The sequence below is a fragment of the Geotrypetes seraphini genome, chromosome 2 (genome assembly GCF_902459505.1).
Source record: "Geotrypetes seraphini chromosome 2, aGeoSer1.1, whole genome shotgun sequence".
NCBI classification, from domain to species: domain Eukaryota; kingdom Metazoa; phylum Chordata; class Amphibia; order Gymnophiona; family Dermophiidae; genus Geotrypetes; species Geotrypetes seraphini.
In genome coordinates this window covers 460,575,531-460,590,146 of record NC_047085.1, presented here as the reverse complement: position 1 = coordinate 460,590,146, position 14,616 = coordinate 460,575,531, and the positions used below count along the sequence as shown (strand labels likewise).

Below are 14,616 nucleotides of genomic sequence, written 5' to 3'. Positions count from 1 at the left end.
CGACTTCATCGACTTGTTGATCATAACTCCCAAGTCTCTTTCCTGGAAGGTCTCTCCAAGTACCGCCCCGGACATCCTGTATTCATGCATGAGATTTTTATTACCTACATGCATCATTTTACACTTATCCACGTTGAACCTCAACTGCCATGTTGATGTCTATTCCTCGAGCCTGATTATGTCACATTGCAGATCTTCGCAATCCCCCTGTGTCTTCACTACTCTGAATAACTTCATATCGTCCGCAAATTTAATCACCTCACTCATCGTACCAATGTCCAGATCGTTTATAAAAATGTTGAAGAGCACGGGTCCAAGCACAGAGCCCTGCGGCACCCCACTTCCAGTCCGAGTATTGTCCATTTACCCCCACTCTCTATTTCCTATGCTCCAGGCAGTTTTTAATCCACGTGAGTATTTCACCCTTGATTCCGTGGCTTGCAATTTTCCGAAGTAGTCATTCATGCGGAACCTTGTCAAATGCCTTCTGAAAATCCAGATATACAATGTCGACCAGGTCACCCTTGTCTATCTGTCTGTTTACTCCCTCAAAGAAGTGCAGCAAGTTCGTCAAACACGTTCTGCCTTTACTAAAACCGTACTGACTGGTCCTCATCAGCCCATGTCTGTCAAGGTGATCAATGATGCGGTCCTTTATCAGTGACTCTACCATCTTTCCCGGTACCGAGGTCAGACTCACCGGATCTCCCATTAAACCGGATCCCGGATCTCCCATCAAATCTTTTTTGAAGATCGGCGTAACATTTACCACCTTCTAGTCTTCCGGAATTTTTCCTGATTTGATCAACAGATTGGCTATTAGTTGAAGCAGTTCAGCTATGGTCCCTTTCAGTTCCTTGATGACACTCGGATGAATGAGAAAGTTGGTGGACAGTGAGAGAGAGGGAGACATGTTACACTTGGGGATGGAAGAGAGAGAGGAAGAAATGTTGTGCAGGGGATAAAAGAGAGAGATGGATCCAGGACAGAAGGGCGTGAAGATGCTGTACAGTGGGAGTGAGGGGAGAGGGGGAAATATTGGACCATGGTAGGAAGAACCAATGGACAGCAACTGCTTGAAGAAGAATTTGCAGAATACAGGAGGAAAAAAGAAAAAAGAGAAACTGCAACCAACTTCATGCAAAAATAAATCTCCAGACAACAAAACTAAAAAAATAGAATTTGTTGATTGAAATATGTTAGTTTTGGGAAGTGTATATAGCAGATGTCTTTGTATTGTGTTCAACAGAAAAGAAATGCAATTCTGTTTTATTTTTCCATTGCTGAAGTATTTGCTAACTCTTACTGTAGCTGGTGGGGGATTCCCTAATACCGCCAACTGAGATCATCCTCCATTCAGAATATGAAGGACTGTTTTGGCTCCATACTACAACATTGACTTGAGAAACATCATTTGGTATTCTCAGAAGATTCTCAAGACTCCTGAAGCAGGCCAGTTTGGCCGAAACATGTACATGTTGAGTCATTGAGTTATTGGAAGAATAAAGTTATTTGAACCACTGGATGAATAAAAGGACATTTACGCAATAGGTTGTGTTCAATCTTTATTAGGACAATTCCACTCTTTATTTTGTTTAAAATAAATCTCCAGACAACAAAGGTAAAAAAATATAATTTCTTGATTGAAATATGTTAGTTTTGGGAAAGGGTGACCCAGTCGACATTGTATATTTGGATTTTCAGAAGGCTTTTGACAAGGTTCCATATGAATGACTACTTCGAAAAATTGCGAGTCATGGAATCGAGGGTGAAATACTCACGTGGATTAAAAATTGGCTGGCAGATAGGAAACAGAGTGGGAGTACATGGACAATACTCAGACAGGAAAAGCATCACCAGTAGAGTGCTGCAGGGTTTGGTGCTTGGATCAGTGCTCTTCAACATATTTATGAACGATATGGAAATTGGTATGACGAGTGAGGTGATTAAATTTGCGGACAATACAAAGTTATTCAGAGTAGTGAAGACAAGACGCAGGAGGATTGCGAACATCTGCAGCGTGCCATGAACACGTTCGAGAAATGGTCCTCGACATGGCAGATGAGATTCAATGTGGATAAGTTTAAGGTGATGAATGTCTGTATCAAAAATCTTATGCACGAATACAGGATGTCCAGGGCGGTACTTGGAGAGACCCCCCAGGAAAGAGACTTGGGAGTACTGGTCGAAAAGACGATGAAGCTATCTGCGCAATGTGCAGCAGCGGCGAAAAGGGTGAACAGAATGCTAGGAATGATCAAGAAGGGGATCACAAACAGATCAGAGAAGGTTATCATGCCGCTGTACCAAGCCATGGTGCGCCCTCACCTGGAGTACTGCGTCCAGCACTGGTCGCCGTATATGAAGAAGGATACGGTACTACTCGAAAGGGTCCAGAGAAGAGCGACTAAAATGGTAAAGGGGCTGGAGGAGTTGCCGTACAGTGAGAGATTAGAGAAACTGGGCCTCTTCTCCCTTGAAAAGAGGAGACTGAGAGGGGACATGAAAGAAACATTCAAGATACTGAAGGGAATAGGTTAAGTAGATAAAGACAGGTTGTTCACCCTCTCCAAGGTAGGGAGAACGAAAGAGCACTCTCTAAAGTTGAAAGGGGATAGATTCCATGCAAACGTAACCCAGAGAGTGGTGGAATACTGGAATGCTCTTCCAGAGTCTGTTATAGGGGAAAACACCCTCCAGGGATTCAAGACAAAGTTGGACAAGTTCTTGCTAAACTGGAATGTACGCAGGTGATGCTGGACTCATTTAGAGCACTGGTCTTTGACCTGGGGGCCACCACGGGAGCGGACTGCTGGGCATGATGGACCACTGGTCTGACCCAGCAGCGGCAAATTCTTATGTTCTTATGTATATAGCAGATGTCTTTGTATTGTGTTCAACAGAAAAGGAAATGCATTTCTCCATTGCTGAAATATTTGCTGACCCTTACTGTAACTGGTGGGGATTCCCTAATACCGCCAACTGAGATAATCCTCCATAGGTGGCTGGAAATTCCTTCTACCAAGTTCAGGAGGTGCTGGCAAAATTCTTGAGCCACTGAGGTGTCAGTATCTTTGGCTTAGGAACATTGCTGCTGCCTCCCAAGCTTTGTAAAAGGGATTTTTGGCCACCTTCAGAGGACATCTTAAGCTGACATAGCTTGAAGGTCCTCATCAACTGGCATATTTATATTTTATGTTTACATTATAGGCTCTGGCAGAGACCCATTTATAAAGTATGTATTCTTCCCAATTATTATTTCTAAATTAATAAAGTGTCTCTGTTTATTTGTAAATGGGTCTCTAATTCGGTAGCATAATGAGCCTCTAATTCAGTAGCATAATTAAATGAAATAACTACTTTTGAAGTTTATGGGGCTGTGCAGGGACAGAAGAAATTACTTGTGGGGTTGGACAGGGATGGATTCGATTCCAGCGGGGATGGATGGGGATGAGTTTGGTTTCTGTCCCTGCGCAACTCTAAAATGGAACAGAGCACAAATTTTAGGTATCCACTAAAAACACATGGTCATTTTTTGATTGACGTGACTGAAAATTAAAATAACTTTTCAGCTGAAACCGGACAGAAAATGGATTGTGAGCTGGTTTTGGCTGTAACCAAAACTGAAATTTAGTGTTCCTCTGTTGGAGAGAAGCAGGAAAGAAATCACTGCTAGCCAAGAGTAAGATCAGTGCTTGTCTCACATTTGCAAAAACACATCTGGATGATCAAATGTTGTATGAACAAATAAATCAAAAGTGTAATTCTTTGGACAATGTTGATTCCATTTTGTCTGATATAAAGCAAATATACTGTGAAAGGAACCATGAATTCTGCACTGTACCAGAAACTTCATAAGGAGAATGATTGTCTTGCTGCATAACCCAATCTTATTTCAGTGATCCAAAATACAATAGCAAATTTACATCTGAATGGCTGAGAAAGAATCAAATTAAAGTTCTGGCCGAATCAAATGCCCTGATTTGAATCCAATAGAGATGATGTGACAGGATCTGAAATGATCAGTCTATGCAAAGAGTGGGCTAAGATTATTCCACAGTGATATGGAAGACTGATACTAAATTATAGGAAGCATTTGATAGCTATTGCTGCTAAAGGAGATATGTACAACAAGTTTAGGGGACAGTTACTTTTTCACAAGGGTGATAATGGTTTGGATAACTTTTGCCCCCTTTTATGAAGCTTCGTTAGGCTTTTTTATTGCCGGCTGTTGGCGGTATTAGCTCCAATGCTCATAAGAATTCTATGAGCATCGGAGCTTTTAGCATCGCAGCTGGGGATAGAAAACCTAACGTGGATTCATAAAAAGAGGGAGAGAGGGTGGTTGTTCTTTAAGTAATAACGTAAAAATTATGTTTCTACTTGGGTTCTCTTGTCTAATACTACATTTTGTTAAAAGATCAGAAACCAATGTGACATATAATGCAGTAATAGGGGAAATCAGGAGGGAGTGCATACTTTACATCGCTGTACACATATTTTATTTGGGACTTCTGGATGTTGATTATTTTTGAGTTTGAGTGGGGTTTTGGTGTGCAGTGATTAAACGGGATTGGAAGCGTTTTTGAATATATTTGATTTTTTTAATAAATATACAATAAAGTGTGGGGGTTGTTCCCAGAATATTGCTTCTTTTTTGTGGGTTTGAGTTTAAGGAACTTGGCTTTGTTCCCCAGATAAATATTTGTTATGTTTCATTGATAGCATATGTGCAGTAAAATCAACAGTTAGCTGTAATCTGTATTTTTTTTCCTTTGGCATTAGGCTTGTGACAGACTTCTGGCTCACCGTGTTGACACTAAAATGAAAGGGAACAAAGTGAATGATGTGCTTAATAGGCTGCACTTGGCTATGCCATCAAAAAGAGATGAAAAGGCAAGTTTCACAGGCATTCAAATGTCAGATGTTTTTATGTTTTTGCTATATAAAATGTTCCTTAAATTATTTTTGTAGTGTGGTATCTACTGTATAAAAAGCAATTGTGTAATGTTTGAATTTATAGGATATTTTGTGTTTGTAATTCTTTGGGCTCTTTTTATAAAGGTGCGCCAGCGGTTTTAACGCACGCACCGGATTAGTGCGCGCTAGCTGAAAATCTATCGCCTGCTCAAAAGGAGGTGGTAGCGGCTAGCGCGCACGGCAATTTAGCACGCACTATTCCACGCATTAAGGCCCTAGTGCGGCTTTGTGAAAGGAGCCCTTAGTGTCTGCTGCGCATGTGCCTTAATTACAGTTAAAAAACCAAAAAGAGAGGCAATATAACTCACACAGTACTAAGCTGTTGAGTGACAAAAGAGAACATAAACTAACAAAAAGTCACTCCATATGTATTAATCAGAAAAAAAAATAAATCTAAAAAAGTTATTCTTTACTGTTTTTAGGAACTGTGCTCAGAGACATGAAGGCTATAAAACCGCCTCACCGACTATTATTGCATAGTTCAATACAGTGTCAGAAGAATGGTATATATCTCTCTAGTTGATTACTCAAAACCAAACAGGTTTTATCATTTTGGGTATGAAACTCTAAAAAGAATAAAACTTAGCTTTAGAGAATCACTGGTTCCTACGTGCACGTTTTGATACTGCGTCAGGGAACCGAAAAGCCACTGCTGAACCCTTCCAAAAAAGTGGGCAATGAAGTCTCTAAGACAAGCAAAGTTAAAATCCAGCATTACTTTATTTATACACAATTGTTAAAACCAACACATCTTTACTAACCTAAAGTTACATCCTGATTTCAAAAGGAAAAAAGGAACTCACCATATATTGTTAGAACTCAGGTGCTAACTGCAAAAATTCAGACCTCCTCATTATCCAGCGGCCAAAAGAGTGCCGGTGGACAGGCCTGTTTTAAACCCCAGCTAATTGATGCCCCAAGATGACATCAGCGCTATACAGACTCCTCCTCATTCCAACCAAGCACATACACTGAAACTACTGGTCCCACAAAGGACAAAATACTAAAGTTCTCAAACTGCCAGCAAAATATTAAGCCTGGCAAGTCAAACTTTGGAACATAAAAATTTATTCACCTAACCTAAACCCATAACTAAAAGGAAACAAAAATAAAAAATCGGAAAAAATCAAACATCAAAAAAACCACCCTGGAGGGTAGTTAAAGGAAAGCCCGCCATTCAATGTCACTATTTAACCCATTTGGTGCCAAAGTTCCCAACTTGAAAATCCAGGCTTGTTCTTTGGAGTACAATCTAGCTTTAAGATCGCCTCCTCATGGTAACCTATGGACCTCCAAGATGGAAAAACGTAGAGCGGACACTGAGGCCCTGATTCTACAAAGTGCGTCCCGATTTTAGGCTGCTGAAGGCGTCCTACAGCTGTCTAATCAGCCAATCGGGATGCACTTTTTTAAAAAAAATGCTCCCCAGGCAGGCTGCCTATATTGAAGGCGCCTCCGGGAGCCTAGGGAGGCCCGCAAGACGCCTAAGCTCACCTAAGGGCCTTAGGCGAACCTAGGCGGCCCTACGCGTCTCCCTAGTAGAGGAAGAGACGCTTACAATATAGGCCAACAAAATGCTGGTCTACATTGTAAGTAGATGCGGCCGCTATACTTATTGCGGCAAGGAATTTCTCTGCCGCGGCCGCATGTCCGATTGCCGGCAGGAGGGTGCCCAAACCCTCCTGCCAGAAGATGCCCCCCCCCAACACTACCGACCGCCCCCCCCCCCCCCGACACTACCGATCGCTGGTAGGAGGGTGCCCAAACCCTACTGCCAGAAGATGCCCCCCCCCCGACACTACCGATCGCTGGCAAGAGGATGCCCAATCCCTCCTGCCCGAAGATGCACCCCCTCCGCACCCTCCCCCCCTGGGCACCCTCCTGCCAGCGAAGTTGAAGGTCCTGCTGGTCTTAAGAGTAAAATAAAACAAAAAGTCAGGAACAATAAAGTTTTTCAATAAAACTGAGTCCAACTTTATTTCCTACGTGGCAAACTGCCACAGTTCAGGCTTTTAGCTCAAACATAAACACAAAATTGGGACTTGTAAAAATACAGCCCACACCTTTCTTGCAGGTAAGTTCAAATGGTTCTAGTGTAGCCTTGCCCTGTCAGTCCCACAGTCACAAGGGCAAACTAAGGCTACAGGAATTACCCAGCCTTTACACTGGTCATTTGCCGTGTTTTAAACACTCTCAGAACGTGCTGCCTAGGCCTGGATTTTAGCAGGCCTACCCCAGCCAACTTAACAGGTAGTTGGTGGGGGAGGGGAGTAGCTGAATCCACTTTATTTAAAGCTTGCCAAAGAATTGGCCCAGGCGCCAATCAGGCCTTAGGCTTCGGCGGGATGGGCCGGGAAGGGGCGGGCCCGCCTCATTTCGAAGAGGCGGCCTGCCGGCTGGACGGGTAAGACCCGTCTGGCCAAAAGAAAAGGTTAGTTTGGTGGGGTGGAGGTTTGGGGGCTGTTAGCGCAGGGGGGGAGGGTGCGGAGGGGTGCGTCTTCGGGCAGGAGGGATTGGGCACCCTCCTGCCAGTGATCGGTAGTGTCGGGGGGGGGGGGCATCTTCTGGCAGGAGGGTTGGGCACCTCCTGCCGGCAATCGGACAGGCGGCCGCGGCCCGCTATACTTATAGCGGCAGAGAGATCCCTTGCTGCGATAAGTGTAGTAGGCTGTGTCTAATCTAACCCGATTCTCTAACCAGCGTCTGTAACATGGACGCCGGTTACAAAATCGGGGTTTAGTGTAGGCCCGATTCTGAATAGGACACCTCTCCCGGGCGTCCTATACAGAATCAGGGCCTGAGTGTTTTTCATCCAACCAATGTTTGGTAAGAGGAGCCTCTAACACTTCTTTAGTTATTCTGCTAATGTGCTCATCAATTCTGCTGCAAATGGATCTAATCGTATGGTCCACATATAATAGCTGACACGGGCACTGTACCACATATACCACCCCTTTAGTACTGCAATCAGTAGCAGTTTGTTTTTTATATCTCTTAACCCAATCAGGGACAGTCATATCATCCAAGGTGACACTGTATTGACACATAGTACATGATGTGCATGGTGAATGAAAACCCTGAACTGCACTAGAGGGGCTGATGCTAGAGCTATATTGCGCTCTAGTAAGGTATTGCTTTAGATTACGTGAACGTGAATATGCAAACCTTGGTGGATCCTCAAAAATTGTGTGATATTGTAAGATGTTCCAATGTGATTGAATGATCCGTTTGATCTTAAAGGCATTGCTTGAGTATGGTAAAACACACACTGAGGACACATCTTCAGTTCTATCATAAGAGGTAAACAACACCTCTCTGTGAATAAAGCGCCTTTTTGTATGCCCTCTTAATGGATGAATTAGGGTATCCCCTCTCTTGAAACCGCTCCTTCATTTCTTCAGCTTTCTCAATGAATTGGCTTTTTGAGGAACATAGCCGGCGTAACCTCAAAAACTGTCCCGTAGGGATGTTATCTCTTAAATGCTTCGGGTGATGGCTTTCATACCTCAATAGGTTGTTGCGATCCGTGGATTTTCTGTAAATAGTGGTATTGAACTTGCCATGCCATAAAGAAATATTAATGTCCAAAAAAGGCAGCGAATGAGGGTCAACTTGAGCTGTAAATTGCAAGTTGGTATCTCCCTGATTTAACCATGTCAAAAAAGAAGAAAACTCTGTTGTAGTTCCCATCCAAACCACAAAGACATCATTGATGTACCGTTTCCACATCAACAGTTTAGTGAAATATTCAGAAGGGTAAAGGTATTGTTCTTCAAATACAGCAACATATAAACAAGCTACATTGGGGGCCATTTTTGCACCCATTGCCGTGCCCTTAATTTGCAGGAAGTATGATTGATCAAACTGAATATAATTCTTGTTCAAGGCTATAGAAGCTATATTGACCAAGAATTCAATACGCTTAGAAGACAATCCCTTTTGCTGCAGATGATGCTGGATAATGTTAACAGCCGCTGACTGTGGAATGTTGGTATATAGAGCTGTAATGTCCAAAGTTACTAAAATCGCTTGTTCAGGAATTTCTTGAAAAGTATCCAACATTTTGATCATAGATCCCGTATCTTTCACATAGGACTTACTTTGTGGAACACAGTCCTTCAATTGCAGATCTAGAAATTCAGACAATGTTCCAAAATAGAACCAATGCCAGCAACTATCGGACGACCGGGAGGATCCACCAGTGATTAATGTATTTTTGGCACAAAATAAATGACTGGAGTAACTGGGCAAGGACATTTTAGAAACTTGAACTCTCCCTCTGTGATGACTCCCATTTCTAAAGCCTGTAATAAGACATGTGATATCCCCTCTCCCAACTCTCCCCTCTCCCAACTCGATAATCGGATTATGATCAACTTCCTGCAAATTAAGGGCACGGCAATGGGTGCAAAAATGGCCCCCACTGTAGCTTGTTTATATGTTGCTGCATTTGAAGAACAATACCTTTACCCTTCTGGCTTTTTTGCTTTCAACTTCAGTGTTGAAAATTGTTTTGAGTGAGAGAGGGAAATAGTTAGCAGCATGATAAACTTTGCTAGAGAGTTGTGTTGGACTGACTGTTGCATTTTTTTTCCTCATTAGGAGAGACCCCCATTCATTCCAGAGGGAGCTCTGTTTCGAAAGAGACGCATGGAAGTGGACTCTCCAAAAAGAAAGCTGGTGAGTGCATGTTGCTGCTGTTTTTTGGCATGCCTAGACAAGTGCTAGATTGGTAAGAAATACGCCTGCTTGGACAACTAATAAATAATACTCATGAGAAATGTGTATATCTTTGCAGGAAAGAGATCTGGAAATGGAATTTGGAGATGATTATGTATTGGATCTTCATAGTAAGTGTTTTGCTGTCTGTATATTCTTTGGTTTATACAGTATATGTCAATCAGTCAATGGATAAACCAGTGCAATGTTTGGGTTGATGCATAACTTTTATAAACTAATGAGTGCTTGAAAGAGCAAAGTTCCTTCCTTAACTTTACTAGGTTAAGCAATTTCTATCAGCTTACTTCAGCTATTCTGGATTTTCTTCAATCTGTTATTTGATAGGTTAATACAATACTATTTCCAATGTAATAGGTGTGTTATTCTGGACAAGCAGGTAATCTCCTCATGGACGCAAGCCTCTGCAGAAGGAATCCACTCTGGATTTTTCTGTAGCCCTCCTGCTTCACTGAGAGCTCTACTGTCACCTACAGTTTTTCCCTTTTGCATTCAAACTGAAAGGAGTATTTCTGTTCTGCTCTGTTTTTTTTTTTTTTTTTTTTTCTTTGAGTTATTTTTGGATTTTCTTTGGTCTTCTGGTGCTTGGAACTTCCTTGTTTTGTTTTGTTTTTTATTCATTTTTTACAATTTATATATATAACTAACTCAGGAAAATCCACCAATATCATCATAAACATTTACAAAAGAAAAACCAAAATCATTCAATGATATCTGGCCGACAGTACCTTTCTTAAAGCAACATAAATTTAGTGAGGAAAAAAGAGTTAAAAAGGCAGAACGTGGCACCTATTTCTATACAGTCCTTCAATAATCCTCCCTAGTTACAAATAACCAAATAAGTCTAAGATAGTGTTTGAACCGGTTTATCTTTTAGAAAACCTTCTAACCAGACTGGGTCTAAAAAAACATTCTTATCACTTGCATATGAAATAAGGCATTTACAGGAAAATTTTAAGAAGGTTGCGCCCATAGCCAAGGCCTTTGGCCTTAGTGCTAGGAACTGCTTCCTCTTCATTTGAGTCTGCTTAGAGACCTCAGGAAATATGAGAATTCTTTGGCCACAAAACAGAGCCTGTTTTTTAGTAAAATATAGTTTCAAAATAGGATGGATGCTGGGCTGTATAAAGAGAGGCGTAGTCAGTAGAAGGAAGAAGGTATTGATGCCCCTGTATAGGTCGTTGATGAGGCCCCACTTGGAGTATTGTGTTCAGTTTTGGAGACATTATCTGGAGAAGGACGTAAGAATACTTGAAGTGGTCCAGAGGAGGGCGACAAAAATGATACAGACTAGAAGCCCTGAATATGTATACTCTAGAGCAGGGGTAGGCAATTCCAGTCCTCGAGAGCTGGAGCCAGGTCAGATTTTCAGGATCTGCACCATGAATATGTATGAAATGGATTTGCATGCACTGCCTCCTTGAGATGCAAATCTATCTCATGCGTATTTACTGTGGATATCCTGAAAACCTGACCTGGTTCCGGCTCTCGAAGACCAGAATTGCCTACCCCTGCCCTAGAGGAAAGGAAGGACAGGGGAGATATGATTCAGACGTTCAAATACTTGAAGGGCATTAACCTAGAACAAAATATTTTCCAGAGAAAGGAAAGTGGTAAAACCAGAGGACATAATTTGAGGTTGAGGGGTGATAGATTCAAGAGCAATGCTAGGAAATTCTACTTTACAGAGAGGGTAGTGGATGCCTGGAATGCGCTCCCGAGAGAAGTGGTGGAGAGGAAAACGGTGACAGAGTTCAAAGAAGCGTGGGATGAACACAGGATCTAGAATCAGAAAATAATATTAAATATTGAACTAAGGCCAGTACTGGGCAGACTTGCACGGTCTGTGTCTGTATATGGCCATTTGGGGGAGGATGGGCTGGGGAGGGCTTAAACGGCTGGGAGGGTGTAGATGGGCTGGAGTAGGTTTTGACGGAGATTTTGGCTGTTGGAACCCAAGCACAGTACCGGGTAGAGCTTTGGATTCTTGGCCAGAAATAGCTAAGAAGAAAAAATTTAAATTGAATCAGGTTGGGCAGACTGGATGAACCATTCAGGTCTATCTGCCGTCATCTACTATGTTACTATGTTACTGCAATCGTTAAATGCACAGTGACTTTAGAGAATCAGCTTCATGGTCTTCATCTGCCTTCACTGTTTCTGGAGTACCACCTAATTTTCACCAAGTTCCTATATTGCAGTACCTTAATAAAAGCATAAAAATGTTGGTAAAACTAATAATTGTTTCCAATATTGATTTCATGTGACTGTGCTGTTTTTGTTTCTTTAACATTTTTATATACCTTCTTCTTGGGCAGCTCCCAGTCAAGATGCTGTACATTAAAAAGCAGATAAGATGAGGAGAATTACAGCAGTTGAGGGAGTTGAGGTTGTCAGTAACAACCGAGCATTAATAACAATGAGAGATTTTCCGGGGGTCCAACATAGAAAATTCATTATAATAATTTATAATGGTGATTCTGTTGTATAGCTCCATTTGAGTACATATTCTTGTTAGCAACAGGAGGTTGCCGCCATGCTTGTCCTTTGTAAGGAGCATTGGTGGGAAATGAGAAAATATTGGAATGTCACAATTGGTATTAATGAGGATTGCAATATATAGAAACAAAGGATTTTAAGTGACTAGAAGGAAGTTGCAGCATCTGCTTTGTTTTTACAAAAAAGGCAGAGTATAGATTTTTGTGTATTTTTTTCTTCCTTTGTCATCTCCACCTTTAAGACTCCTACACCAGATGCTTTATATGTGCTTCATTGTTTTATGACAGTTTACCTCAGTTATTTTGCCACACTTCTTAATATGTTTAGCGTGACATTATATTTTAATACTGTATGTCATAAACAATCACTTTCCTGTTAACTTATTTGACTTTATTCACAGTCCTTTGGCAGTGGTGTTCTCTTTCTTGAAAAATGGAAGTTCAGTGCCACATTTCATAGGGATTGTTCCACTCAGAAAAGTTGAATGTTATTTAAATGTTACCTTCATATTTTGACCCAAGAATGAACTGTTAAATTTTTTTGTAGAATATTGGGACATAATGAATACTTCTGAAAAATATGACAAGGTACCAGAGGTCTGGCAAGGCCATAATATTGCTGATTATATTGACCCAGACATCATGAAGGTGAGCTTTATTTTCTCTCCTCTCATCTTGAACTCCTTATCACCCTATGCAGTTTTTGGTGGAAGTGTTCAGTATTCAAACACAAACCTGTTTAACAGATTCCCGAGAACAGAACTGATTGCTGTTTTTCCATATTCCCCACACTTATTGCCCATTGTTTGTTTATTTTTATTATATGAAAAATTGTATTGCTGTCTATGGTCAATTTCCGAACTACCTACAGTGCTGTACAGCTTATATGGTACCTTTTTTAACCTGTGATTTTGCTCCAGTATATAAATTGAAAGTGAATGTAAATACAGAATTTAAAAATTGCCTAAGCAAAATGTTCCCATGGAGCTTTGCACCTTCTTTTTCACTAGATACTTTTTCAAAACAAAATTTTACACAGATTTTGTCTAATTGAGAGCTGGGTGCTGTAAAGTTCTCAGCCCGACCAAGAAAGGAATGGCATGGAGCTATGAAACTTACAAGTTATTCCACATATTCACCCCTAAGTTCAACACACTTGGCACATCGTGTCTGAAGTTTCTGTAATTGTTCCAAAAAATACTTTGATGTCTGGTCACTGAAATACTTCCCTGCTGCTGCAATCATCGTTGAATCACTCGAAAATTTTCGGCCTTTCAAACTCTTTTTAAGGTTTGGAAACAGAAAATAGGCAGATGGAGCAATATCTGGTAAGTAGGGTGGATGGTCTATGCACTGCATCAAAACATCCATCGTTTTGCCAGCCTTGTGAGCAGATGCATTGTCTTGTAAAAAGAGAACTCCTTTCCACAGCTTCCCTCTCCTTTTTTCTTTCAATACCTCCTTTAACTGGCCCAGCAAGTAACAGAAGTATTCTGCATTAACTGTTTGGCCCCTTGGAAAATAGTCAGTCATTACAAATCCCAAAACACTATGGCCATGATCTTTCCTGCTGACTTTTGTGTCTTGAATTTTTTCCTTAGAGAACCTGACTGCTGCCATTGCATGGACTCAGGATTAGAGAATGTGACAGTGACTGTTAGCTGCGGCTAGCCGCGGATAATCTGCATGAATGGGGTGAAAAAAAGATTGGTAGCCACGGGTACGGCGACAAGGCCCTTGTCCCCGCAGTAAAGTATCTGCCATGCATTGCCTCCCCACCCCTCCCAGTCAGCAGCCTTCCTCGCGATCACGCAGTCCAGAAGCCCCCTCCCTCCCAATCGCCACAGTCTGGGCATCTCTTCCCCTTGTCGAGGTATCTTCCTCCCTTCCCCTCACCTTCGCTTGTGCTTTTCAAAGTTTTCTCTCTCCGAACGGCCTGGATGCCCTAGCCTTCTCATAAGTCACGCACGATTGCCCTGAAACTTCTCCTCTGATGTGAGCTCCCAGGCGGAAACAAGAAATTGCATCAGAGGAGAAGCTTTGGGGCAATCGCATGCAACCTGTGAGAAGGCTGTGGCGTCCAGACCACTTGGAGAGAGAACCTTGATTCTGAATAGCACCTGCGAAGGTGATAGGAAGGGACAGAGATGGCCCAATGAGGGGAAGAGGGAAGAGGAGTGGCGCCAAAGGGGAGGGTAGAGAGGAACAGAAGCTGGAAGGAAGTGTAGAGGAGAGAGAGGGCAGAAGATGCTGAAGAGAAGTGGAGAGAGAGGGGGAGGGAGAGTGGAACAGATGCCGAAGGGAAATGGGGAGGAGAGGGGGAGCAGATGCTGCATTGAAGTGGGGTTGAGAGAGGGGAAAAGACGTTGTATAGAGGTGGGAGGAGAGAGAGAGAGAGGGG

The 14,616-nt window shown here is 42.1% G+C and overlaps 1 protein-coding gene across 1 annotated transcript in view; it reads left to right on the top strand.

Moving 5' to 3' along the window:
• Positions 1 to 14,616, top strand: part of GTPBP4 (GTP binding protein 4) — a 140,212-nt gene that overhangs the window by 68,078 nt on the left and 57,518 nt on the right. Inside the window, exons 10-13 of the mRNA XM_033931552.1 lie at positions 4,786 to 4,896; positions 9,583 to 9,660; positions 9,779 to 9,830; positions 12,763 to 12,863. Of these exons, the coding sequence (XP_033787443.1) occupies positions 4,786 to 4,896; positions 9,583 to 9,660; positions 9,779 to 9,830; positions 12,763 to 12,863 (342 nt within the window). The remainder of the gene's footprint in view (positions 1 to 4,785; positions 4,897 to 9,582; positions 9,661 to 9,778; positions 9,831 to 12,762; positions 12,864 to 14,616) is intronic.